Source organism: Sciurus carolinensis, chromosome 16, assembly GCF_902686445.1.
Source record: "Sciurus carolinensis chromosome 16, mSciCar1.2, whole genome shotgun sequence".
Lineage (NCBI taxonomy): Eukaryota > Metazoa > Chordata > Mammalia > Rodentia > Sciuridae > Sciurus > Sciurus carolinensis.
The window spans coordinates 58,335,452-58,360,364 of record NC_062228.1 but is presented as its reverse complement, the minus strand read 5'-3'; the positions used below and the strand labels follow the sequence as shown (position 1 = coordinate 58,360,364).

Below are 24,913 nucleotides of genomic sequence, written 5' to 3'. Positions count from 1 at the left end.
GGAGGGGAAGGGGGGCGGGCGGCGGGGTGTCTGGCTGCGCTCCGCTTCCTCCCACAATCCCGTGCAAATGCAAAAAAAAAAGAGAGAGAGAGAGAGGGAGAGACTGAGAGACTGAGCGCTAGCAGAGCCTGGGGGTGTAGGGCACAGCGTTTGTACAGAAAATCAGCTCCACCGCGCGCAGATGCGCCCGGGAACGCGGTTCAGTTCATGAGGTTTTTATTTTTCATTGTTTCAGCCTTCTTTGATTTCCTTTCCAAAGGATTTTTATCTAGGGGAACAGTTCAAGTCCGGTTTCCCGGTACAACACGAGCCTACCCACGCCGATCACACTTGCAAATATGTCCCCCCACCCTTTCCCTGGGTTACGAAGCGTCCCTGTGCACACACCGACACTACCCTAAGACTCCAGTGTGCACGAACGGGGCTCCCTGCGTGTGCGTGCCCTGTGGCATCCGAGGGTGATGGTCGATTCACGTCTGGCTACACACGTAAGATGCACACCCTGCCTGCCGGACTGGATCTGAGTTTCCACGCGCGCACGTCTACACCGAGAGTGGGACTGGTCGACTGCCCCAAGTCAGGAGAGTCTGGAGACGCGCAAGGGGCAAGGTCCCGGACTTCGCAACACATTAGCCGGGGACGTGTGTGTATCCGTAAGCGGCGGAAACACGTGTGCCAGGCTAGGCCTCGGGTCGAACGACCCCTAATCCCCCCAACCCCCAAGCTCAACTCTAGAATCTAAGAGGCCTGGGGACTTCCGGAATCCGGTGTGAATCAGGGGCACAGCTCGGGCAGCCGGGACTCCGTAACAGATCTTCAGAGAGGCCTCCGGAGGCTACAAGGGGAGGGGCAAACAGGAGAGTCAAGGATCCGGTTGTCCCCACCCCACACCCCCAGCAACCAAGACCACTCCGACCCGCCCTTGGTTTCTCAGCCAATCCCCGACCCTCTGGGCACAAGCCCCACCTCTCTATAATACTCCACTCTCACAACGCTGGGCCACGCCTCTATAGACAATTGCATGCAGCCCCACCCCCGCACTCCAAGACCTGCCCCTGGTAACAAGCCCTAAATTCCAAATCCCGCCCCTAACCCCACGCCCCTCCTCCAAGAGTGCCCTCCCCCTCGTCGCCCCGCCCACTGGTAGAAACCCTGCCGGGTACCTTGAGTAGGGGGGTGGAGGTGCGTCGTGCACCCCAGAGGCCGCTAGTGCCTGCTCATAGGTGGGGAGTCCTGGGGGTAGGGGTGGAGGTGGAGGTAGGGGCGTTGGAGTGCTTAGAGGGCTGATGAGCCCGGCCCTGCGAACAGAAAAGGTGCAGTTAGCAGGAGGAACCTACAGGATGGAGAGGAAACACTAGGAGACACAGGGGGACAGAGGTGGAAGACAGATGGACCAGAGGGAAGGAGGGTCACCTTCAGCCTATCCTTACATGCAGAAAAGCACCTGAAATGACAGGCAGATGTACATGGACAAGCAGATAAAGAAATCAACAACCGCAGATGCAAGGCTGTCATTCAGACACAGAAACATACACCAGATATGGGCAGAGTAATGCAGAAACAGCATGCAGAGAGGTGGGCAGGCAGACACTCACAGAAACAGAACTCAGCAGATACTAGATCACAGATTTTCCAGATTCTCTCTCAGATAACTCATCCTAAATGCACCCCCCCCCCCAATTCAGTATACTTCCACAACTTAGGGCACTTAGACGTCCTCTGAGACCCTGCCAGTGAGAAAGACACACCTAGACAACTTGCAGCTCACACAACACATGCTGTCACCATGGAAACGGACAACCATGGCTCACAAGCTGCACAAAAACAGCCTCACCATGTACAATATCAGAGTGATAATCTCACAGAAACCTGGTACCCCAAAGGCAGGCAGGCAGCAAATGTTGACAGAATTCCTACTACTAGCCTGACAGCCACCACAACTAGACCCAAGCCAGCTGACAGATTCATTCTCCATGTGCCTGTCTACACATCTTTTATCAGTGCCATCCTGCCCCCAATCCTGAGCCCAACTTCTTAGTTCAAACCTCCCTCCATGCCCTGTTCTCTTTCCCCAACCCCTTCTTCCTGAACCCCCCTTACTCTTGGGAAGAAAGTTGCTGGCTTCGGCCCCTGCCCGGGCCCCGTCGATAATGTAGATACCAAAAGGCTCCCAGGCCAGCCAAGACAATGATCAGGATGCCCGAGGTCAGCCCCACTGCCAGTCCTGCTACATCCACTCGTCCATGACCTGTGGGTAGAGGGAACCACTGCTTCAGAGGCTGCCACCCACTCCAATATTCAAATCCCCCCACCCTCCAGTCAGGAAGGAAAAAGTGGGCTATAAAACAAGAAGGCAGAGGGCTGGGGATGTCAATCACCAGCACTGAAAAAAAAAAAAAAAAAAAGGCAGAGCTGCAGTCACTTCATACTCTGTGACCTCAGGCAATTCACTTCATCCCTTTCTCTGGGCTTCTGTTTCCTGCTCTGACAAATGGGAATCAAAACCCCTACTCCACAGTTTGTGAACACTCAGTGAGCTCAAATGTATAAAGGCCTGTGATAACTTCATCTGGAGCTAGAAAATAGGGGAGCTAAATACCTATGACAACATAGACCCTGCTTGGACATGGAGTGTCCTGGTCCTCAAGAGCCAGGGCACAACCTCCTATGTGATTCATCTGTTAAGTGAGCAGTTGACACTAAAGAGCTCAGGTGACTTTAAGAGATTGCCAGATTTAGTCAATAATAATATAGATCACCCAGTTAAATGTGAAGTTCAGATCAAAACAAATAAATTTCAGTATTAGTATATCCCATGCAGTATTTGGGATATATTTAAACTTTTAAAACTTCATTGTGTATCTGAAGTTTAAATTTTACTATTATGGGGAGCACAGAGGGAGATGAGGTTCCTACATTTTTTTCTGGCAATTCTGCCTGCTCTGGAATGCAATCCCTTCTACAAACCAGGTCACTGAGAGGAAAGGCCTCAAATCTAAAGGAGGAACAAAATCTATAGGAAGGTTTCTGAGTTTACCAGACAGCTAGGAAATGTTCACTTCATGGAGAAATTTAGGGAACAGCCCAAATAATTATGTGTTGAGAACTCACATGGACCTGTTGCTAAGGTGCAGCCTCCTTTAGCAATTCAAGAGAGCACAGGGAGACCTCTTTTGTAAGGCCTTGCTAGAACTTACTGCTGGGAGCCCTTCCCTTGGCAGTGGGGTCAGGAGGGGCTTCCCTCAAATTAAATCACTGACTTTTGGGCTTCCTTAGGAAAACCCTGCATTGAGAAGGCAGGTCTTCTCAATTCAGCAGGTTTCAGGTAGATTCAAGGAGCCACTAGGCCTCCCTAGGCTGGTAGCAAAGAGTTACCTCCCCTAGCAACCAGGCTCCAATGTGAGGACTCCAGCCCAGACCTAGGGCCTGTTGCTAAGGTGCGTCCACCCCTAGCAACCAGGCCACCAGGGGGTGGGGCATTTGGTACCCAGAAGGGGATCCTCCAGTGGGCAGGAGGCCTTGGGTCCTCCAGCTAGGTGCAGTTGCTAGGGAGAAGGCCTCCTTAGCAACCAGGCCACTGAAGCTGGGATGGGATTGTGGGGGAGGGGAAGCCAGCCAGGTAGTGCTTCAGGCTTCCTCAGTCTGGCCTGACCAAGCCCCGTTGCTAAGGAGCAGCCCCCCTTAGCAACAATGCTGCAGCCAAGATGGGGCCTCAGAACTCAGAAAAGGGGCTGGGGTGGGTAAACTGGACAGGTGAGGATGGCCGAGCATCCTGCCCTGCCCTTGTTGCTAAGGGGCAGCCCCCCTAACAACCAACAAGCCCCAAAGGGGCTGGGGCTCAGTGCGCTTGCCTATCTGGTGAGCTCCAGGGCTATAGCTCTTCCCTCCTCTGGTACGTTCCCCTTGGGGTCTTCTCTGAAAGCTAATAGGATGTGGTGAGTCTCTTAGATAGGGGTTATAGTGTCAAGGAGGGGTCTCTAATTATCACTTTCAGGACTCGAGGAATGGGGTGGAGGGGCAGCTGCTTCTTTTGCCTAATTTGGGGTGGGAGCCATTGCTTTGGCCTCTACAGGAAGGGGCTGCCTGGAACAAGAGGCTTCGGCTGGTACTCACCTCCTTTGCCATTGTGGATGTAATTCTCCCAGAAGCGCTCCTTGAGGGATAGGGGTGGAGGAGAAGAGAAGACAGCAATTCAAGTGGGAGAGCCACAGTGCGCCAACACCAGTACACCCTGATGAGACCCGTAGGAGGAGGGAATTGAGGGCCAGGACCCCCACCCCCTGGGCATGGAGAAGACAGAGGATCCCAAACTCCAGCCCCCCGCCCCAGCCCTCACCGTCAGAGTGTTGTCCTCAAAGTACTCTCTGGCCTCTTCCCAAGAACACTTCTCCTCGATGCACTCCCGCTCCAAGTTCCCTGGTGTGAACAACTCTAAGTCCCAGTGATTGGCTCTTGGAATCCGCCTGTGGCTGACCAGGAAACTCTGGGCCTCTATGGGACCCAAGAAGATGTTTGTTCCTAAAGACATGAGGGTCAGAAAAACAGAGGGTTCCGTGGTAGAGTGCTGGCCTTGTATGAGTGAGGCTTTGAGCTTGAGCCCCAGCACCATTAAAAAAAAGAAAGAAAGAAAAACAGAGGGTCCCTAGGGCTGGGGACATAAGATGGAGAGCTACAGAATCTTCTGGGAGGAGGGTGTTCAGACTCCTGGGTCTGAAGCAAGAGAGGCTGGTTTTGCATTCTGGGGCAAGAAAGAGGGGACTAGCCACAAGAGGTCCTGGGTCAGGGTGAGTTAGGGGTCAAGCCTCTGCACACAGTTTCTTCCCCCAGTACTTACCTTGGTCTTGCTCTCTACTGGGTGCGTTATCCAGGCAGGTTGTCAATCCTATATAGAGCAGCAGCAGGGAAGGGTGGCCCTTCATATTTTGTGGACACCTGGAATAAACTACAGTATAGATAACAGGTACCTCAGCCCCTGGGGAATGAGGCAGGGTTTACCTTTCTGGACTCTGTGGCCATAGATGAAAGTAAGAGCTGGCACTTTGGTAGCCTGCATTCTATGGACCTGTATCAACTCATTTTAATTTTCAAAGATGTCCTATTATTATCTCCATTTTATAGATGAGCAAACTGAGGCACAGAGAGGTAAAATAACACCCATAGTCTTATGGTTTGCAAATGTAAGAGCTAGCATTTGAGGGACCGCAGTGTTCCTCTAGAGACAAGTACAAGAGTGGGGAGCTTATCTTTTCCTCCACTGTCTGTGGCACCTAATACTGATTTTGGCACGTAGTAGGTGCTCAAGAACAGGTTCAGTGATGATCAGGTTCCTTCCTTCCTGGTAATTTCCACCTACACCTCCCTCTGACCATTGCCACATCCACTTATATAGATCAAAGATTACAGGAGTGGAAGGGTTCTACATTTGGGGTTTAGAGGGCATGAGAAAACAGGGGCTCTGGACTCTTAGGTCTGGGAGTCCCAAACGTCTGAGTCTCAGAGGGGTGGGGAGCCAGAACACCAGGGTCCCCAAGCCAGGTTCTGCCTCCAGGAACATTCACTTACCTGCTCAGACCTGTGAGCACTGCCCCTCCTCTTTAATCAGGACCTCCTCTGCCAGCTGTAGCCAGCGGTGAAGGGAGGTAAGGGAGAGGTGGGGGAGAGGGAAGGGGAGAGGGAGGAGGGGTGCCCGGCTCTGGGTAACCAAACCCTGTTTCTAGCAGAGAGGCGGGGCTTGAGATTACCTGCCCTGGGCGGGACTCAGGTAAGGGACAAAGTATTTAAAGGGACCTTAGGACAAAGGGCCTAGGGGCCTTAGCTGCATTGAGAAGCCAGGGTCTCCAATACCCTTGGGCACTTAAGTGAGTGGATTTGCACCCTCTCCTCCCTCCCCTTCCCGGCCTCTTAGGTCGGTCTACCTGGTGGAAACCTGCCAGGCCGACCTAAGGAAATAAATGTCTGGTCTTCAGATACCTAGAAGTTGTCCGAAACGGTATGCCTTGGTCCATGGGACAGTCGGGCGGTACCGCAATAAATCCCTATTTTCTTGAACGACTTTGACTTACGATTTCTTTATTGCTATATCTATAAAATGGGAACAGAGGAATTCTCACTTCTCAATTGCCTCTTAAGCTGTAGCATGAAAAATGGACAATATTTTGGGGATGTGGGCATCCCAATCGCAGGGTGGTTAGACCTTGAACTCTAGGCTGGAAGAGTCTCAAAAGCCTTGGAATTAAAATAAGAAATCGTCCTCCCGGGGAAATGCCTAGTGTATACTACGCGTTCCCCGTATTCAAGCCAGTTTCACCAACCGGAACCTTCGAGTTGCCTCTGACGTTTCCGGAGGGAGGAAGAAAAGAAAGGACTTACCCAGCCAAGCGAGGCACCTCCGCGACTAGGGGCACCTGTACTTCCGGTATCTAGTGCCTGGCGGAAGTAGGTGGGACCGAGTAAGAAAACAGCATTTCTTTCCAGTGTAGGGACACAGTTGAAGCGACCCAGCGAGGAGGCGTCGTTTGCGAGGTAAGTTCCAGTAGGTGGAGGGATAGTGTTGTTACGGTTATTGCCGCGGGCTAGAGTCCTGGGTTCCTGAGGGACACAGGGGCAATATTTCGGATCCTCGATTCGCTGTCAGTCATAACTACAGCTCTCCGGACGACCCAAGTTTGAGGCTGAACTACATCTCCCAGCATCCCCGGGAAGTAGCCAGCCCTCTTTCGGGCCGTTCGGTCGTAGATGGCGATGGGTCGGAGGTCCTCACGGGATTCCTGGGCCTCTGAGGAGTGGGAGTCGAGGGAGGAGGCCCCAGTTTCCCATACTGGGATGAGGAGGGCGAACGTGCAGTAGTGAATTGTGCAGTCCCCCTGGGGTTGACAGCCCCTTCCCTCTCGGGGTTGGTATAGAGGTTAACGTTTTCTTTTGTGGAGTTTTGGGATCTGACAGTCCTTGGTTTGCATCCTGATTGTGCTGTCGATTCAGTGTGAATTGGGCCTCGAAGGGTCCGGTTTTAATGTTTTAAAATGAAAATGTTCAAGTTCCCCCCGACCCATCCCAGTACTGAATCCAGGGGCGCTCTACCGCTGAACTACGTTCTCAGATCATTTTGTTTGTTTTTGCACTACTAGCGATTCAACCCAGGGGTGCTCTACCACTGAGCTACATCCCTAGCCCTTTTAGTGTTTATTTTGAGACAGGATCTCCTAAGTTGTGGAAGGTGGCCCTTTGACTTGGCGATTCTCCGCGGTCAACCTCCCCTGTAACTGGGATTACAAGTGTGGGTCCCCTTGACAGACGTAAATCTCTCTTAATGTAGAACAGCCAGCTCCCTCTCCACTCCATCGTTTTGGGTTTTTCCCCCTTGGTGTAAAGAATTCACTGAAGAAACTGAGTCAGTTATTCTGTCGGTCATCCCACCAACAGAATTTGTATTTTTTTTATAATTAATTTTATCATTATTATTATTTTGTACTGAGGACTGAACCCAGGGGTGCTCTACCACTGAACTACATCATATTTCATTGTGAGACAGTCTTACGAAGTTGCTGAGGCTGGCTTCCAACTTGCCATTCTTCTGCTCCAGTCTCCCCAGTCGCTGGGATGACAGGGATGCACCACATCGTCTGACACACCTGGCTGTTTTTGCTTCTTTATAGTTTCGTTTCACTTGTTCCACCATCCAGCAGTCAGCTAACTACAGTCTGCAGGTCCAACTCAAATCCTGCTAGCCATCTGTTTTTGTTTTGTTTTGTTTTAATCAGCTTTACTGGAATATCATTCATGTAGCACACACAGTTCACCCACTTAATGTGTACAATTCAGTGGTTTTTAGCATGTTCAGAGTTGTGCAACCATCACCATATCAATTTTTAGAACATTTTGTCATCCCAAAAAGAACCCTGACACCTTTCGCAGTCATTCTGCATTCTCTCCCAGTTCTTTCCATCCCACCCCCACCCCACCTTAGGCAGCCACTAATCTCCATTCCATCTCTATGGATTTGCCTAATCTGCATATTCACTTAAATGCATACAATATGTGTTCTTTTGTGACTGGCTTCTTTTACCTGTCATACTATTGCAAGGCTTATCAGTGTTGTATCAGCACTTCGGTCTTTTTATAGTTGAATAGTATTTCACTATAAAGGATAGACCACATTTTCTCCATCAGTTGATAGAGTTTCCACTTTGGGACTATGATAAATAATGATACTGTCAACATTTTTTGTGCAAGTTTCTATGTGGATATATGTTTTCCCTTCTGTTAGAAATGGAATTGCTGGGCTAACCACTGACCGTTTAAGGGTTTGAGGAACTACCAGACTTTCAAAGTGGCTGCACCCCCTTTTCATTCCCTTCAAGATGTGTGAGGGTTCCAGTTTCTCCACATTTTCATCCACACTTACTACTATCTATGATTTTGGTTATGCTGTACTCATCCTAGTGGGGTATAAATTGGTATCTCAGTGTGATTTTTATTGTAATTGCTTCATGACTAATGATATTAAGCAACTTTTCATGTGTATATTGGCCATTGTGTATCTTTTCTTTGGAGAAATATCTGTTCTAATCCTTTCCCCATTTTATAATTGGATTGTCTTTTTTTGTATTTTAAAAAAATTTTTTTTTATTGTAAACAAATGGGATACATGTTGTTTCTCTGTACATGGCATAAAGGCATACCATTTATGTAATCATAAATTTACATAGGGTAATGTTGTTTGATTCATTCTGTTATTTTTTTCCCTTCCCCTGTATTTTTTTAATTATTGAATTTTTTTAATTTTACAGACACATTTTGATTCATTGTACACAAATGGGGTATGACTTTTCATTTCTGTGGTTGTACACAATGTATATTCATGCCATTCATGTAATCATACATATACATAGGGTAATACTGTCTGTTTCATTCTACTGTTTTTCCATCCCCACCCCCTCCCACCCCTCTTTCCTCTGCACCATCCAAAGTTCCTTCATTCTTCTCTTCCTCCACCACCCTCCATCATTATATATTGTCATGCACTTATCAGAGAAAATATTCAGCCTTTGGTTTTTTGGGCTTGGCCTATTTTACTTAGCATGATATTTTCCAGTTTCATCCGTTTACCAGCAAATGCCATAATTGTATTCTTCTTTATGGATGAGTAGTATTCCATTGTGTATATATACCACAGTTTCTTTATCCATTCGTCAACTGAAGGGCATCTAGGTTGGCTCCACAATCTATCTATTGTGAATTGAGTTGCTATGAACATTGACGTGGCTGTATCTCTGTAGTATGCTGATTTTAAGTCCTTTGGGTATAAACTGAGGAGTGGTATAGCTAGGTCAAATGGTGGGTCCATTCCAAGCTTTCTGAGGAATCTCCATACTGCTTTCCAGAGTGGCTGTACCAATTTGCAACTCCACCAGCAATGTATGAGTGTGCCTTTTCCCCACATCCACGTCAACACTTATTATTGCTTGTGTTCTTGATAATAGCCATTCTAATTGAGTTAGATGAAATCTTAGGGTGGTTTTAATTTGCATTTCTCTAATTACTAGGGATGATGAGCACTTTTTCATATATTTGTTGATCACCTGTATATCTTCTTATGTGAAGTATCTGCCCATTTCCTTAGTCCATTTATTAATTGGGTTCTTTGTATTTTTGGTGTAAAGTTTTTTAAGTTCTTTATAAACTTTGGAGATGAGTGCTTTATCTGAAGTGTGTGTGGAAAAGATTTTCTCCCACTCTGTAGGCTCTCTTTCACATTGTTAATTGTTTCCTGTGCTGAGAAAAAACTTTTTAGTTTGACTCTATCCCATTTATTGATTTTTGCTTTTATTTCTTGCGCTATGGGGATCTTGTTAAGGACGTCTGGTCCTAAGCCAACGTGATGGAGATTCGGGCCTACTTTTTCTTCTATTTGGTGAAGGGTCTCAGGTCTAATTCCTAGATCCTTGACCCATTTTGAGTTGAGTTTTTTACAGGGTGAGAGATAGTTGGATTGTCTTTATATTACTTAATTGTAAACTTTTTGGGGGCGGGCATTGAGAATTCAATCCAGGGGTGCTGTACCACTGAGCTACATCCCCAGCCATTTGTGTTTTTTATTTTGAGACAGAGTCTTGTTAAGTTCCCCAGGCCGGCCTCAAACTTGTGATCCTCCTGCGTCAGCCTCCAGAGTAGCTGGGATTAATAGACATTCACTGGGGCACCCATCTAGTCCACAGCATTCTTGAAAGAAAGTTGATGGTGTTCTTTAGGTTCTGGAAGGACTTCTGACCCCACCAGAAAAATTAAAGAGCCACTGGTTTGGTATTCAGACAAACTAACTGGAGGAAAAGACTGTTGGGAGATAATCAGAGCAATTCAAGCCCCAGCTGGACAAGCGATGATGTTAAGGAATTATTACTGTGTGTATGTGTTGTGTGCATATCTTTTAAGAGGTTCTGTCTTACGACAGTGCTGCTCCCAGTGGCAGTACAGTATCCGCTCAGTCCTGTGAGGCTGAGGAGCACTTTGATATGTGGCTATTTGACCAAAGAGCTGAATTTTAAATTTTATTTGATTGTAATTAATTTAAAATCTAAACATCCTATTTGATTCAATTATTGAAAAACTTTTAATTCTGGAACAACCAGGGTGTGGAAATCAATGTTTACATCTAAATTTCCTGAAATCTAAATATAGGCCAAGTATTTTCAGTGAAACTGGGTGCGGTTGCACACGCCTATGATCCCAGCAGCTTGGAGTATGAGACTGGAGGATCACAAGTTCAAAGCCAGCCCCAGCAAGTTAGCAAGCCCAAAGCAACTTAGCAAGACCCTGTCTCAAAATAAAAAATAAAAAGGGCTGGGGATGTGGCTAAGTGGTTAAGCGCTCCTGGGTTCAACCCGCAGTACCAAAATGAAAAAAGAAAAAAAAAGTAGTAACTCCAGTGAAAATTTAGCATCTTAATTAGTGAGATGTACTGAAAGAGTAGAATATAATCTGGATATTGAAGACTGAGTGAGGGAAGGAATAGGTTAGCCTTTTTCTAGAATGGGACCTTCCTGGAGGACCATACCTGTTTAAGAGGGCAGCCCCAGAGCCTGGTTGTCTGGGTTCGAATCCCAGCCCTGCCACTTCCAGCTGGAGGCTTCTGTGTGCCTGCAGTCTCCCTGTAAAGTGGGGGTGATGCTACACAATAGCTGATGTTATGTGTGTCCTGTTCTTTGGGTGTTTCCTCTGAAATGTTGGTGACAGCAGATGACAGTAGTTCTGTTTTCTATTTTGAAATTGTCCTGACTGAGAAGACCATATAATGTAGGTGTGGAAACTCTGGTATTTCAGAATCCTGCCCTGCCGCCTGGCAGCCCCATCCACCCATGGCCATGGAGGATTCCTGAGAGCTTCAGGTTATGTGTGTTGTGTCAACCAATATTTGCCACATCAGAAATTAAAATAGATATTTTAAAAAGTTACTGGTGCAAGAGTGCACACACCATACTAGGCACAGTTGCACACACCTGTAATCCCAGCCAGTCAGGAGGCTGAGGCAGGAAGATCACAAGTTTGAAGCCAGCCTCAGCAAGTTAGTGAGGCCCTAAGCAATTTAGCAAGACCCTGTCTCAAACATAGAGATACAGCTCAGTGGTTCAGTATCTCTGGGTTAAATACCTGGTATCAGAAAGAAAAGAATGCACACACCACGGAATTTACCCACTTAAAATGTCCTCTTCAGTGGGTTTAGTGTATTGGCTGTATTGTATACCCAGTGCCACTTGCTGTTTACATCACCCCCAAAATAAACCCTGTGCCTACCAGCAGTCCTCTGCATTCCTCTCCCTGCCCCCCAGCCTGTGGCACCACTAATCTACCTTCTGTCTCTGACTTGGCCTATTCTAGACATTTTTTGTTAATGAAATTGTGTGATATACGGCCTTTTGTGCCCGTCTTCTTTTCGTTAGCATAAGAAAAGGGAACTTTTTTTACTCTGGAGACTAAGGCAGGAAGATCCTAAGTTTGAGGCCATCCTGGGCAACTTAGCAACGCCTCATCTGTAAATAAAAAATAAAAAGGACTGGGGAGGTAGCTCAGTGATAGAGTGCCCCTGGGTTCAATCCTCAGTCCTGGGGGGAAAGAAGGAAAAAGACCTTTTAAAACCCAAGACAGAAGGCACACAGCACATTCAGTTAGCCCCTAGAGCAATGATGTTCTTACACAGCTCACAACCTCTGGAAAACTCCATTGTATGTATGTGAGAGAATGAGGAGAATAAAGATAAGTAATTTTTAGTATTATGAAAAAGAAGTTTTGTGGACTCCCTGAAAATGTCTTAGGGACCCCGTGGTTCCTGGGCTTTACTTTGAGAACCACTGACCTAGGCAAATGGTTTCCCTTTTAAGCCTCAAGTGGCTATTGGCAAAGTAGAGATGCTGTTGGGACCTGTTTTGGGTGGTTGAGGTTAGATAATTGATGACATCAGGAGCTTGAAGAGTTGACACATGTTCAGGGGTCAAGCATGTTCCTGGTGCTCGTTCTCATTCCCAACCAGTGAAATTTAAAAAGGCTCCTCTCTTGTGTCTTCCCCCTCATGGAGGGAACATTTCCCCATCCACACAGAAACCTCTGTTCCTGGCCACATGACACCCTGCCAGCTCATCTCTGGGAAAGCAGGGTGCCCAGTGCCAAATACCGCAGAGGGTCAAGGCAGTTGACAACTAAGAATAGAGCGGGGAATTTGTCCATGAGGTCAACACGACCTTCATGAGTGGCAGTTGGGGAGGCTAGGGTGGAAGCCAGGGGACTGGGCCTGGGGAGTGGGTGGCATGTAAGCAAGGGAAGATGGCATGTGTGACCACTTACTGGGAGGCTTAGGGCTAGGGAAGTCAGAAGAGAGGCCTGGCAGGTGGAAGGGCTGGGGTCAGGTTGGGGTTCTATCAAGGTCAGTTCTGCAAACAACACCATGGCCGCCTTGAGGACACAGTCACCGAGAAGGGGCCTTTGGGTCAAGAGAGTTGTTCCGTGGATCACTCACGATTGGAGTGGGGATTAGAAGACACCGCACATGTTTGTCATAAACACAAACTGTGAGGATCTGTATCTATGTAAATTTTCCTAAAACCAAAACTTGCCGATAGGGGGAGAGAGAGCTCTGTAGCTGGTAGAGCTTCGAGTTTCAGGTTTGAATGTGAAAGGCTAGGTAATATGGAACCTTTGTTTTTTGTTTTTGGTTTTGTTTGGTTTTGGTACTGGGACTAGAACTCAGGGGCGTCAACCACTGAGCCACATCCCAGCCCTATTTTGTATTTTATTTAGAGACAGAGTCTCAGAGTTGCTTAGCGCCTTGCTTTTGCTGAGACTGGCTTTGAACTCGCGATCCTCCTGCGTCAGTCTCCGGAGCTGCTGGGATTACAGGTGTGGGCCACTGCACCCAGCTAATGTGGAGCTCTTTTGGGTTGGTGTTCTCAGGCCCACCCTTGGTGCTTGCCAGTTGCAGTTCATGGCCCGCCAGTCCCCTGTGATGGTCAGTCTCCATTTCACTCTCCATTCTCCCGGGGAAGGACATGCAGTGACTTTCAACTCCCCTCCCCTCCAGGGTAAACAGCAGTGCTGTGAACAGCCTCATTTCCGCTCCCCTGTGGATAACCTGAGAATGTCTTTGGGACATTTGTGCCTGAGAACTGAAGCACATGCCCTTTGCTAAAGCACTAGCAGCCTGTGTTTGGGTATGGCTGTCCTGTCCATGCTCCCTCACACCCAGCAGTCCTGTGACCCCTCCCACAACCCCACCAAGCCTGCCTTACCCAGCTTTCAGAGTTCTGCCCTGCTGATAGGTGTGCAGTAAGAGCTCCTCGTAGTGTACTAGTGTACCTGAGCATCTCCTCATCTGCTCCTTGGGCTTTGAGTTCCTTCTGCCTCTTCATATCTTTGCTTATTTTTTCTGTTGAGGTAGCCGATTTTTTCCTATCAATTTGCTGAAGTTCCATATATAGTCAGTTTTTCTATAAAAATATTTTGAAAACATGAATTTATTTAATTGCAATTGATCTATTAGGAGCAGTTTGAACCTAAAACAAGTTTCCCTGTTTGCTTACATGGATCCAGAACACTGCACACAGATGAAATGAGTGTATAGGAATACAGAAAGCACATGTGCACATTTTCCAGAAACATCTCCCACCACCTCAGTTCCCTACATAGGTTAGGAACCACATCCATCCACGGCTATACTAGCACTTTCCAGCAGATTTCAGATAACCCTCTTTCACCACCTCACAGCAGCTCACAGGACGCCCCCTTCCAGGGCGTGTTTCCAGAGCAAACCACTTGGCCTTTGTCAAGGTCAAGTGCGATATATATATTTTTGTATAAATATGTATTTATATACAGATTTTGTATATACGGTTATATGGATTTCTTCACCATATCACACCTGTAAAACCTCTCACCTCCGTCTTTCTAGGCCCCTGTGTGTTTCAGCATCACAGACAGTTTCCAAGTGCCGTGCCACACCCCACAATCTCTGTGGTTCCCACTGCAAGTTTTGCATATTGTGATTTCTAAGAACACGTGCCTTATAGTAGGACTGATTATTCCAGATATGAGTCCCTTGTTGATTAGAGGCATTACAGATGTCTTCTAGGCTGTCCTGGGTACCACATTTTCCATAGCACTGACAGGGCCCAGCTTGGGGGCGTTCACAGGAGGCCTGGTGGTGGAGGTGTGAGGTCACGGTCGGTCGGGGAGGTGTGTTAGCCTGACAGTCTGCATGGAAAGTGATGGGCAAATTCTTACCATTTTCTATTTTATTTATTTATTTATGGTTCTGGGGATGGAACTTGGGGCATCACACATGATATGTAAGTCCTCTACTGCTGAGGCACACCAGCAACAAAATTTTGTCAAATTTTAAATGCACATGCCTTTTGAGCCTGTGATTCCACTTTTAAGAACTTATCCTAAATGAGCTAGGCATGGTGGCTCATGCCTGTGATCTCAAATACTCAGGAGGCTAAGGCAGGAAGATCACAAATTCCAGCCCAGCCTCAGCAGTTTAATGAAAACCTGTCTCAAAATTAAAAAAATAAAAAGATCTGGGGATGTCACTGAGAGGTAAAGCATTCCTGGGTACCACAAAGGTAGGTAGGTAGCTGGATAGATAGAATTTACCCTAAATGCAACCTTTCATGTGTTCTAGATGACATTGAATACAAAACTATTTGTTGAAGACACTTATGTCCATCCACAGGTGTTAAATCATGTTAAGACAGCATTGCAGACATAATGCAGAATGAGAACATGCTTGATGGGCCCCTTGGGAATGATCACCAAAAAGGAGCAGGGTTCCCCCCAGTTAATGTCTTTCTAGAACATTTACAAGGAAGTACAGAAGACAGCCATACAGTCCAGTGGCTTTTCAAAGTGAACACACCCATGCCACCTGCAGCCAGATCTAGAAAGAGCATTCTGACCTTATGGGGCTGCCTGGAGGCCCTTCCCAGCCACTGCTGCTTCCCAAAGGAACCCAGTTTCTAAAGCCAAAATTACTTTTTTTTTTTTTTTTTTTTTTTTTTTGCATTAGGGATTGCACCCAGGGGCGCTTACCACTGAGTCACACCCCCAGCCCTTCTTATTTTTTATTTTGAGACAGGGTATCACTAAGTTCTTAGGGCCTCTCCAAGTTGCTGAGGCTGACCTTGCACTCACGGTCCTCCTGCCTCAACTTCCCAACTCACTGGGATTACAGGCATGTACCACCACAACCAGTTCATAATTGTTTTTGTGAGTTCTTGAACTGCGTATTTGTAGAATCATACAGTAAATTTTCTTTTGTGTCTGACTTCTCTCACCCACATGGTATTTGTGAGATTCAGCCGTGACACTAGGTTGTTTGCTGTCTTTGCTGGGTGTTCCCATTCTGTGATTGTGCCCCAGTTCCTTTATCCCATGTGCTCGGGCATTTGGGTATTTTCTAGTTTATGACAGTTTCAAATAGTGTACTCTAGGATGTGTCTTGTGGTAAACAGATGCCCTTCTGGAGGGAGATAGGAGAGGACTTGCTAGCTCGTAGGGCTGGCATGTGCTTGACGTTAATAGGTATTGACATTTCAATTTCAAAGTGGTGGTACCAGTCTACTCTCCCTGCAGCAGCAAGTATTGCAAGATCACACCTCACATAGCTTCTGGAAAATTCCACCATACTACACTCAAGAGAATGAGAGTGAAAAAGGCAAATAATGTCTCATTCCTATTATGATGAGTTTTGCCTCTCAGACTCCCTAGAAATATCTTGAGGAACCACAGGGGTCTTAGGACCACACTTGGAGAACTACTGATCTAGAAGTAATTCTTTTCTTTTCCTTTTTCTTTGTACTAGGAATGGAATCCAGGGGTAATTTACCACTGAGCTACATCCCCGCCCCCTTGTTTTCTTATTTTTGTAGTTGTGGGCGGACAACATGCCTTTGTTTATTTTTATGTGGGGCTAAGGATCAAACCTAGTGCCTAGGCAAGCACTATGCAACTGAGCTATAGCCCCAGCCCAGCCTCCCCTTTGTTTTTGTTCTATTTTGAGACAGGGTCTCCGCTAATTTGCTTAGAGCCTCACTAAATTGCTGAGGCTGGCTTTGAACATACGATCCTCCTGCCTCAGCCTCCTGAGCTGCTGAGATTACAGGTGTGTGCTTCTGTACTCAGCTCCTACTCATTTTTTTTTTTTTTTTTTTTTTTCTTTTGCAGTACTGGGGATCAAACTCAGGGTCTTGTGCTTACGAGGCAAGCACTCTGCCAGCTGAGCTAACTCCCCAGCCCCACCTACTCATATTTTTTATGGCAGAAAAGTATCAGGGTGATCACTAAAATATTTTTGAGCACATAGATATGACTTTGGGTTAAAGCAGGTGAAAGAGAAAAAAGTGGGTTAGAAATACAAGTTGAAAGAGAAGAAGAGGACCAGTAAAAATTTCCTTCTGCTAAAGCAGCTTTTTCTTGTATTTTTCAAATGAATGATAGTATGTATCAGATCTTTAAGGTATTTAGATTCCATCAGCTACATTTAAAAGGCAATACAACAGTGTTGTTTTAAAATGTCGACATGTTGATTTATTTATTTTTTTTTTTTTTATAAAAGGCAGAGTAGATAGTCTTTTTAGTTTGGCTTGTTTTATTTTATTTTAGCATTTTGGGGGCATTGAGGTTTTTTTTTTTTTTTTTTTTTTTTTTTTTTTTTTTTTTGCGGTACTGGGGATCGAACTCAGGGCCTTGGCTTGCAAGGTAAGCACTCTACCAGCTGAGCTATCTCCCCAGCCCAGCATTGAGGGTTTAACCGAGGGCTGGGTGCATGCTAGGCAAGCACTCTGCCATCCAGCTACATCTCCAGCCTTAAAGTGTCAAAATTTACATTGTATTGAAAATTGCATTCTTTGTAACTAAGCTAGGAGAATTTTTATTTTTATTTATTTATTTTATGGGGGGTTACTAAGGATTGAACCAAAAGGCACTTAACCACTGAGCCACATCCCCAGCCCTTTTTATTTTTTATTTTGAGACAGGGTCTTGCTAAGTTGCTGAGCCTGGCTTTGAACTTGGGATCCTCCTACCTCAGTTTCCCGAGATGCTGGGATTATAGGCATTCACCACTGTGCCCAGCAGGAGAATTTTTAGATGGTAAATTAAAGATGGGTTAGATATGAATATAATTTTATGAAATCCTTTTAAGGGTTAAAAGAACATTCAGGCTGCAGAGCTGGCTTGTTGATCAATTTACTAAGCAGGGAGTCTTGCTAAAGCCTGCTCAGCCTCTGTGGGCCTCAGGGAAGCTCATCTTAAAAATGGGCTCCCTACCTCACACCATGTACGGAATTAACTCAAAATAGAACAGAAACCTAATGTAAAAGCTAAATCTACAAAACTCCTGGAAGAAAATATAGGAATAAATCTGCATAATCTTGGTTCATGCAACATCTTCTTAGATACACCACCAAAAACATAAGCAACAAAAGAAAAAATTAGATAAGTTGTTCTTTATCAAAAATAAAAATTGGGGGCTGGGGTTGTGGTTCCATGGTAGAGCACCTGCTTAGCATGGGTGAGGCACTGGGTTGGATCCTTAGCACCACATAAAAATAAATAAATAAAATAAATATATTTTTAAAAATTAAAAATTTGCCAGGCACAGAGAGGCACATGCTTATAATCCCAGTGACTCTATAAACTGAAGCAGGAAGACTGCAAATTTGAGGTCGAACTGAGCAACTTAGTTAGACCTTGTCTCAAAATAAAAAATAAAACATGGCTGGGATGTAGCTCAAAGGTAGAGCATCTCTCTAGGTTCTATCTCCAGTATGGGGAGAAAAAAACAACAACTTGTTTTTGTCTGACACCATCAAGAAGCTGAAAAGACAACAGAATAGAGAAAATATTTGTAAATCAGAGCTAACAAAGGACTTGTATTATTCATCATGTATGTCAAGAAATCTTATATTTCAGCAATAAAAAGGTAAATAGCCCAGCTGGTTGTGGCTCAGTGGAAGAGCACTTGCCTCACAAGCAGGAGGCAGTGGGTTCGATCCTCAGCACCACATAAAAATAAATAAAATAAACGTCCATCGACAACTAAAAATAAATAAATAAAAAAGGCAAATAGCCTAATATAAAAATGGACAAAGGATCTTAATAGACTTCTCTCCAAATATAGCCAGCCATCACTACTAAGCACATGAAGAGGTGCTCAGCACCCTCTTCCTGAGGCAGAGCCCCAGTCCCGGCTGCTCTCAGACCAGCCGACCTCCACCCATTCACCACTGGCTGGTGGACTGGTGGACACTGTTGGGGTCAAGCACTGGGACAAATGCCTTGGCTACAATTGGGACCACACAGATGGGAGTGGAAGGCAGGTGGAGTGGGTTTGTGGCTCTATGGGGGCTTACCAGCGGTGGACCCTTACCTACTTAGATCAAAGCTAGGTCTACCCCCCCCCCCCCCGCTTTTTTTTTTTTTTCAAGTTTCTATTTTGAGACAGGGTGTCCTTAAGTTGCTGAGGCTGGCCTTGAACTTGCGATCCTCTTGCCTCAACCTCCCAACTAGCTGGTATTACAGGTGTGTGCCACTGCACCTGGCTGATGTCTTTTTTATTTTTATTTATTTGTTTATTTATTTTTAGTTATCGATAGACCCTTATTTATTTTATTCATTTGTTTATATGCGGTGCTGAGAATTGAACCCACTGCCTCACACATGGAGGTGGATGCTCTACCCCTGAGCCACAACCCCAGCCCCTGATATCTTTTTTAAAACTGTGAATGGCATAGCAGGCCATCTGGTATGCACTTCTTCCCACTTCCAAACAAATGATTCTTTTGTCATTAAAGGTTATAGGGCAAGTTCAGGTAGTTTTGGGGGGCTTCCTGGCTCCTCCCCCCTGCTGCCCCAACTTTCCCATCCTAGGGGAAAATCAGCCCTGAGCACCACAAAGGCCTGTGTGAGAGCAGCATCTGGTCAGCACAGCCCTGCAACTGTCCTTTCGTCCCCAGGATGACTCGGCATGGCAAGAACTGCACAGCAGGGGCTGTCTACACCTACCACGAGAAGAAGAAGGACACAGGTGCTGAGCCGAGAGCGTGCGTGTGTCTCGGTCACCCTCTCAGTCTGCACCCCTCGTTTTGTCTCTGTGCATCCTGCACCCCACCCCCAGGCACCTGACCACATGAGTGACAGCCCCCCTGGTCCAGTGCCCCCTGTGGCACCTCACATCATGCACCTCACGGAGATTTATGGGTTCCTCCCAATCGTCAGTTGTGGGAGGTGTCACCTGTTACGGCCATGTTCCAAAACAGGATACAGACACAGCAGTGTAGGCACTGTGTCACAGCACAGCACAGGAGTCGGCACGAGCCCCCCAAGCCGCTGTCAGTGATGGGCCCAGCTCACACTCTGGGAACCAGCACTTTCCCATGACTTGTGCAACCCCAGCCTGACGCTGATGAACAGCTCTTGACAATCTTTGCAAAGATGAGGGTGCCCAGCCTGTTTTGCTCTTTCCTCCTGCCTCCACTCTCTGGTGGCACTCTCTCCCTCTGGCTTCGGGGAGGGGCATGTCTCTTGTCTCTGCCTCTCCCTCACTGCCCAAATCTATCCCCAGCGGCGTCAGGCTATGGGACTCAGAACATTCGACTGAGTCGGGATGCTGTGAAGGACTTTGACTGCTGCTGCCTCTCTTTGCAGCCCTGCCATGATCCCGTGGTGACGTGAGCTGGGGACAAGGGTGGGAGGGTAAGGGAACCAGGCAGAGGGGGCTGCACACGTGAGTCTGGCTGCCTGACAGCCAGGGTGCCCTGGGCAAGCCACATCACTGCTCAGTGCCCCAGTGTTCATCTGAGGCATGGGTGTGACCCTCGTCCCTCTGTCATGGATTTATGATGGGATGTAAGTGTATGACCTTGGAACGTTGCCTGGCCCACGAGCAGAGCGCTCGTGGTGCAGTCCTTATACCTGCCTCTGACAGCAAGGCAGTGGCTTCAGCAAGCCACAGGTATCAGGTATGAGTCCAGTGAGTTCTTACAGAGAGCAGCGGGAGCCAATTGCTGCTCAGGGTTCCCAAGGCCACCTTTAGGTTCAGTTATTCCCTAAAGGAACTAACAGAACTCACAAAACTTAGACTCAGTGACAGTTGATCACATCCATCAGGTGGTGGGCTGCCACAACCAACAGGAATAGACCTGGGGTGACCGGACAACTTCCAGGCCTCCTGTGCGAGTTAGGAGGACAGTGCTAGGCCTCCAGTGAGCACTGTGTGACAACACAGAGCACCACCAGCCGGGGAAGCTCACCTGAGCCGGTGTCCAGAGTTTTTATTGGCAGTTGGTCACGGTCACACAGACATGACTGATTGCCAGGTGGCAGACCTTGGTCTCCAGCCCTCTGAAGGGTCAAGCTGACACCCCACGGTCCACAGTCCCCAGATGAATAAAGATACCCTTATTAGGTAGAATGTGGTAGGAGCTTAGAGAAGCTCCCAGAGCTGACAAAGACTAGTCCTCTTTGGAATACACAGGGTTTAGACAGCCCAAACCTGCTGGGTTCACCCTTGATGGCGCTAGACTTTTCCCTCTATGCTACAGCATGCTCCAAAGTCACAAGAATGAGAGCAGCATGGGCCTAGCATGAGAATTTACCTCAGAAGCTGGGCGCAGTGGGACTGAGGCAAGAGGATCACAAGTTCAAGGCCAGCCTGGGAAACCTAACAAGACCCCATCTCAAAATAAAAAAAAAAAAAGGACTGGGGATATTGCTCAGTGCTAGGGGCCCTGAGTTCACTCCCCAGGACCATAAAAAAAGAATTTACCTCAGAGAGCTGAACTGAGCCAAGCACTGAGAGAGATGCTTCCTGTAGCCGTCCGTGTACCCGTGGCAGGGAGTTGAGTTGGACGTGTGCTTATTAGGCCTTGGCAGTATGGCTGGGCCAGGCCCTGTGTCTCACCCACCCTCTCTCTGCAGCCCAGATGGCTACCTGTATGAGCGGGAGGCCATCTTGGAGTACATTCTGCACCAGAAGAAGGAGATCGCCCGGCAGATGAAGGTGATGGGGATGGGGAGCAGGGGACACGGGTGCAGGTGCTATTGACCCAGGGCTCATGGCAGAGCCACTCGGCCCTCTGGTCTCAGTTCCTGCCCCAGGGCCGTTGCCTGTGCTGCCCTTCTGCCCAGTACGCTGCTTCTTTCTTGGTTAACCTCCCCACTCTCCGGATTTCAGCCCAGGCATTGCCAACTCTAACCTTCCCCTAGTCATGGCCTCCTGGGTCTGACCTGGTCACCTCTTCTCCCGTCACAGCTATAGGTTTACATGTGCTTTCTTGTGTGTGCTGATGCCCCTCACTAGACTCAGGCCCCAGGGGCAAGGAGCAGGTTTGTCCCCACTGCGGCTCTTGGTGTAGACTTGCTGAATGGGTGCATGTTACCCTTTCTCTCTGGGCCAGGGTTTTGTCATCTGTAAAACAGGTGGACAGGGCCAAATCAGAGGAGCCCGCAGAGGGCCTGGGGATACACACAGATGGAATTTTCAAAGCAGAGAGCCAGGGCCAGCTTCCATGGACACAGCCACTTTGATCCCCATGTTTGAGGCACAGTGAGCCTGCCCCCTTCCTCCCGCTGCCTTTTTTTCTGGGGCTCAAGAAATACTGAGAGTCAGATTCATGCTGTCCATGCTGAACACACAGTACCACTGAGCTGTGTTCCCAGTTCCCTTGTGGAACTTTCTGTCTCAAATGGCTCCCTCCACACCCATGTCCCCACACAGCCCAGTGTATGACCAGGAGTTCCCTTATGGTGACCACACTGGAAGCCCTGCTGGTACCAGGCACCATCGTTTTAATTGCAGTGATTCTGGAGACTGAGGTAGAGGACCATGAGTTCAAGACCAGCCTGGAAAACTTAGTGAGACCTTGTCTTAAAATAGGAAAATAAAAAGGACTGGGGATGTAGCTCAATGGTAGAGCACCTTTGGGTTCAATCCATAGTACCAAAAACAAAACAAAGAAAGAAACAGGCTTGAGGCCTGGAGCAGTCGCAGCAGGCCACTGAGGTGACAAAGATAGGGCTATGGTGCAATACAGGACAGCCCACTCTAAAGTGCCCTCCGGCAGTGGCTAACCTCTAGGGAATGGCCTCTGCCAGCGTGGCCACTGTGCAGGTCTCAGTTTACCCACCTGTGAAATGGGACAGCCACTCCCCAGGGTGACCTTCGAATACCTGATGCTTGGTGCCCTCCCCTCTTGTCATTAGGCCTATGAGAAGCAGAGGGGTGCCAAGCGAGAGGAGCAGAAAAAGCTGCAGCGAGCAGCAGCACAGGACCAAGTGCGGGGCTTCCTGGAGAAGGAGGCAGCCATTGTGAGCCGGCCCCTCAACCCCTTCACGTCCAAGGCCGTGGCAGGGACTGGCCCAGGTGACGGAGTGGGCTTGCAAGTGGTGAGGGGCCCTACAGGCCAAGTGCTTCCCAGGGTGCCCATTCGAGCTTCTGCCTGACCCCACAGATGATACCCAACCTGGGCCCAGCGTGTGTCCCCCGAGCAAGGATAAGGACAAAGCCTTACCCAGCTTCTGGATCCCGTCGCTGACTCCCGAGGCCAAGGCCACCAAACTGGAGAAGCCAGTGAGCTCCCTCAGTGTGGCGGAGGGCCCCACCCCATCACAGGTTCCCTGCCATCTCTCCACCTGCACCAGCCCCTCCCCCGCTAACCCTGCCTACCTCCGTCCTGCAGTCACGCATCGTGACCTGCCCCATGTCAGGGAAGCCTCTGCGCATGTCGGACCTGACGCCTGTGCGCTTCACACCACTCGATGACACGGTGGACCGCGTGGGGCTCATCACGCGCAGTGAGCGCTATGTGTGCGCAGTGACCCGTGACAGCCTGAGTAATGCCACACCGTGTGCTGTGCTGAGGCCCTCGTGAGTCTCCTGGCTGGGAGGGGCGGGACGGAACGGGGTAGAGCAGGCTTAGGTGGCGTGGCTCTCTGGGGCTGACCTATGCACCCTCCCTGCAGTGGGGCAGTGGTCACCCTTGAGTGTGTGGAGAAGCTGATTCGGAAGGACATGGTGGACCCGGTGAATGGAGACAAGCTCACAGAGCGCGACATCATCGTGCTCCAGCGGGTGAGCAAACTACCCCTGCTTCCCCTCCCTTCCCACCTCCTCTGGGCCCGCTTTCCAAGGTCCCGCCCCCACCTTCCCACACACCCCTCCCTGCCTTGGAACTCCACCCATTCCTCTTAGGCCCCGCCCCACCTGCCTTCTGCAGTCCAGGCTCCTTGGTCCCTGGCCCCCCCACGCCCAGTCTCCTAGCCGGCTGCACTTCACCTTCATCGATTTAGGAACTCCAGTGCCACCTGGAGCCCTGTGGTTAATCCGGGCTACTTCCACCTGACGCTTCTCCCCACCTTTTTTTAGGGTGGTACAGGCTTCGCGGGCTCCGGAGTGAAGCTGCAGGCGGAGAAGTCCCGGCCTGTGATGCAGGCCTAGCACGGGTGGGAAACCTAATAAAGCGCTGGGTGCACATGACACGCGGTCTTCGTTTGCATCAGGGGGACCCGGGGAAGCAGGCCTGGTGGGCAGCACTCCCACCGCCTGCCCCTGGAATGACTAGAGTTTGAAACCTGCCGGCTAAGAGTATTGCATGTTTTGTCGCAACGACTTCCCAAGCCCCGGGGGTTGCGCAGTTTATAATCCCAGCTACTCAGGAGGCTGAGGCAGGAGGATTGCAAGTTCAAGGCCAGCAGGCAGCTCAGGCCCTGTCTCAAAAAATAAAAAGGGCTGGGGATGTAGCTCAGTGCTAGAGCACCCTGGGTTCAATCTCCATTACCACAAACAAAAAGAGCAAATTCCGAATTGGATGCAAATGCATAACATTAAAATTGGTAGTGGTGGCCAGAAGTTGGAATCTGAACTGGGACCAAGTGAGGGCGCCACTTTAGTAAGCCACATAGAAATCCCTTTGTCAGGATCCCACCCCCACCCCAGCTTCTGCCAGGTTTGGAGCACAGGCAATGTGCAGGAAGAGTCTTCCTGAGTGAAGGGTGTTGATGTTGAAAGGAGACAAAGCCCTGTAAGAGGGAGCGAGAACCCGCGTGCAAAGGGCTCCCATCTAGAAAATGTGGTCGGGCCGTGCCCTCCCCTACATTTGGCTGCTGAAGGCGGGAAAGGAAGAGGAAACCACAAGTGCAAAGGCCCAGAGGCAGCGAAGTACTGTGCAGGTTGGAGCTGGGGGATGGAAGGAGAGAGGGCGGAGGTGAGCAGAGCATGGGACCCGCCTGCTGAGTTCAGGCTTGACCCAGGAGGGGGTGTCCCTTAAAGCTTTGTTTTTAATATTAACAAACCCAGGGGGCTGGGACTATAGCTCAGTGGCAGAGCGCTTGTCCACCTACAACTACCAAAAAGAAAAAAGAAAAAAAAGCA

At 48.4% G+C, this 24,913-nt stretch overlaps 2 protein-coding genes across 5 annotated transcripts; one reads left to right on the top strand and one right to left on the bottom strand.

The window, feature by feature from the left end:
• Positions 1 to 183: 183 nt before the first annotated feature.
• Prrg2 (proline rich and Gla domain 2) lies at positions 184 to 6,512 on the bottom strand. Of its 3 annotated transcripts, none has more exons than XM_047530020.1 (7): positions 6,370 to 6,512; positions 4,835 to 4,942; positions 4,337 to 4,518; positions 4,114 to 4,153; positions 2,101 to 2,248; positions 1,164 to 1,298; positions 184 to 835 (listed from the first exon to the last, which is right to left on the bottom strand). In XM_047530020.1, exons 2-7 carry the CDS (start codon positions 4,917 to 4,919, stop codon positions 817 to 819), a joined length of 609 nt encoding a protein of 202 aa, XP_047385976.1. In that variant the 5' UTR covers positions 4,920 to 4,942; positions 6,370 to 6,512; the 3' UTR covers positions 184 to 816. The 3 variants fall into 3 exon arrangements, with proteins under 3 accessions (XP_047385976.1, XP_047385975.1, XP_047385974.1); XM_047530019.1 differs by lacking the exon at positions 6,370 to 6,512 and adding an exon at positions 5,563 to 5,704; XM_047530018.1 differs by lacking the exon at positions 6,370 to 6,512 and adding an exon at positions 5,563 to 5,704 and having other exon boundaries at positions 4,835 to 4,932.
• On the top strand, positions 6,381 to 24,901 carry Nosip (nitric oxide synthase interacting protein). 2 transcript variants are annotated; one of them, XM_047530016.1, is made up of 9 exons: positions 6,381 to 6,522; positions 19,500 to 19,570; positions 20,108 to 20,213; positions 21,463 to 21,544; positions 22,747 to 22,906; positions 22,995 to 23,113; positions 23,223 to 23,410; positions 23,506 to 23,614; positions 23,909 to 24,901. In XM_047530016.1, exons 2-9 carry the CDS (start codon positions 19,501 to 19,503, stop codon positions 23,978 to 23,980), a joined length of 906 nt encoding a protein of 301 aa, XP_047385972.1. In that variant the 5' UTR covers positions 6,381 to 6,522; position 19,500; the 3' UTR covers positions 23,981 to 24,901. The 2 variants fall into 2 exon arrangements, with proteins under 2 accessions (XP_047385972.1, XP_047385973.1); XM_047530017.1 differs by having other exon boundaries at positions 6,435 to 6,522; positions 19,414 to 19,570.
• Positions 24,902 to 24,913: the final 12 nt, after the last annotated feature.

Bases quoted from the DNA above. Each gene is read 5' to 3' on its own strand.
- Prrg2 (XM_047530020.1), bottom strand. From the start codon at position 4,919: ATGAAGGGCCACCCTTCCCTGCTGCTGCTCTATATAGGATTGACAACC. The intron at 4,519-4,834 runs GTAAGTACTGGG...TCATGTCTTTAG, and splicing joins CAGTAGAGAGCAAGACCAAG to GAACAAACATCTTCTTGGGT. The intron at 2,249-4,113 runs GTGAGTACCAGC...CTCTACCCACAG, and splicing joins CATCCACAATGGCAAAGGAG to GTCATGGACGAGTGGATGTA.
- Nosip (XM_047530016.1), top strand. From the start codon at position 19,501: ATGACTCGGCATGGCAAGAACTGCACAGCAGGGGCTGTCTACACCTAC. The intron at 20,214-21,462 runs GTGAGCTGGGGA...CTCTCTCTGCAG, and splicing joins TGCCATGATCCCGTGGTGAC to CCCAGATGGCTACCTGTATG. The intron at 21,545-22,746 runs GTGATGGGGATG...TCTTGTCATTAG, and splicing joins AGATCGCCCGGCAGATGAAG to GCCTATGAGAAGCAGAGGGG.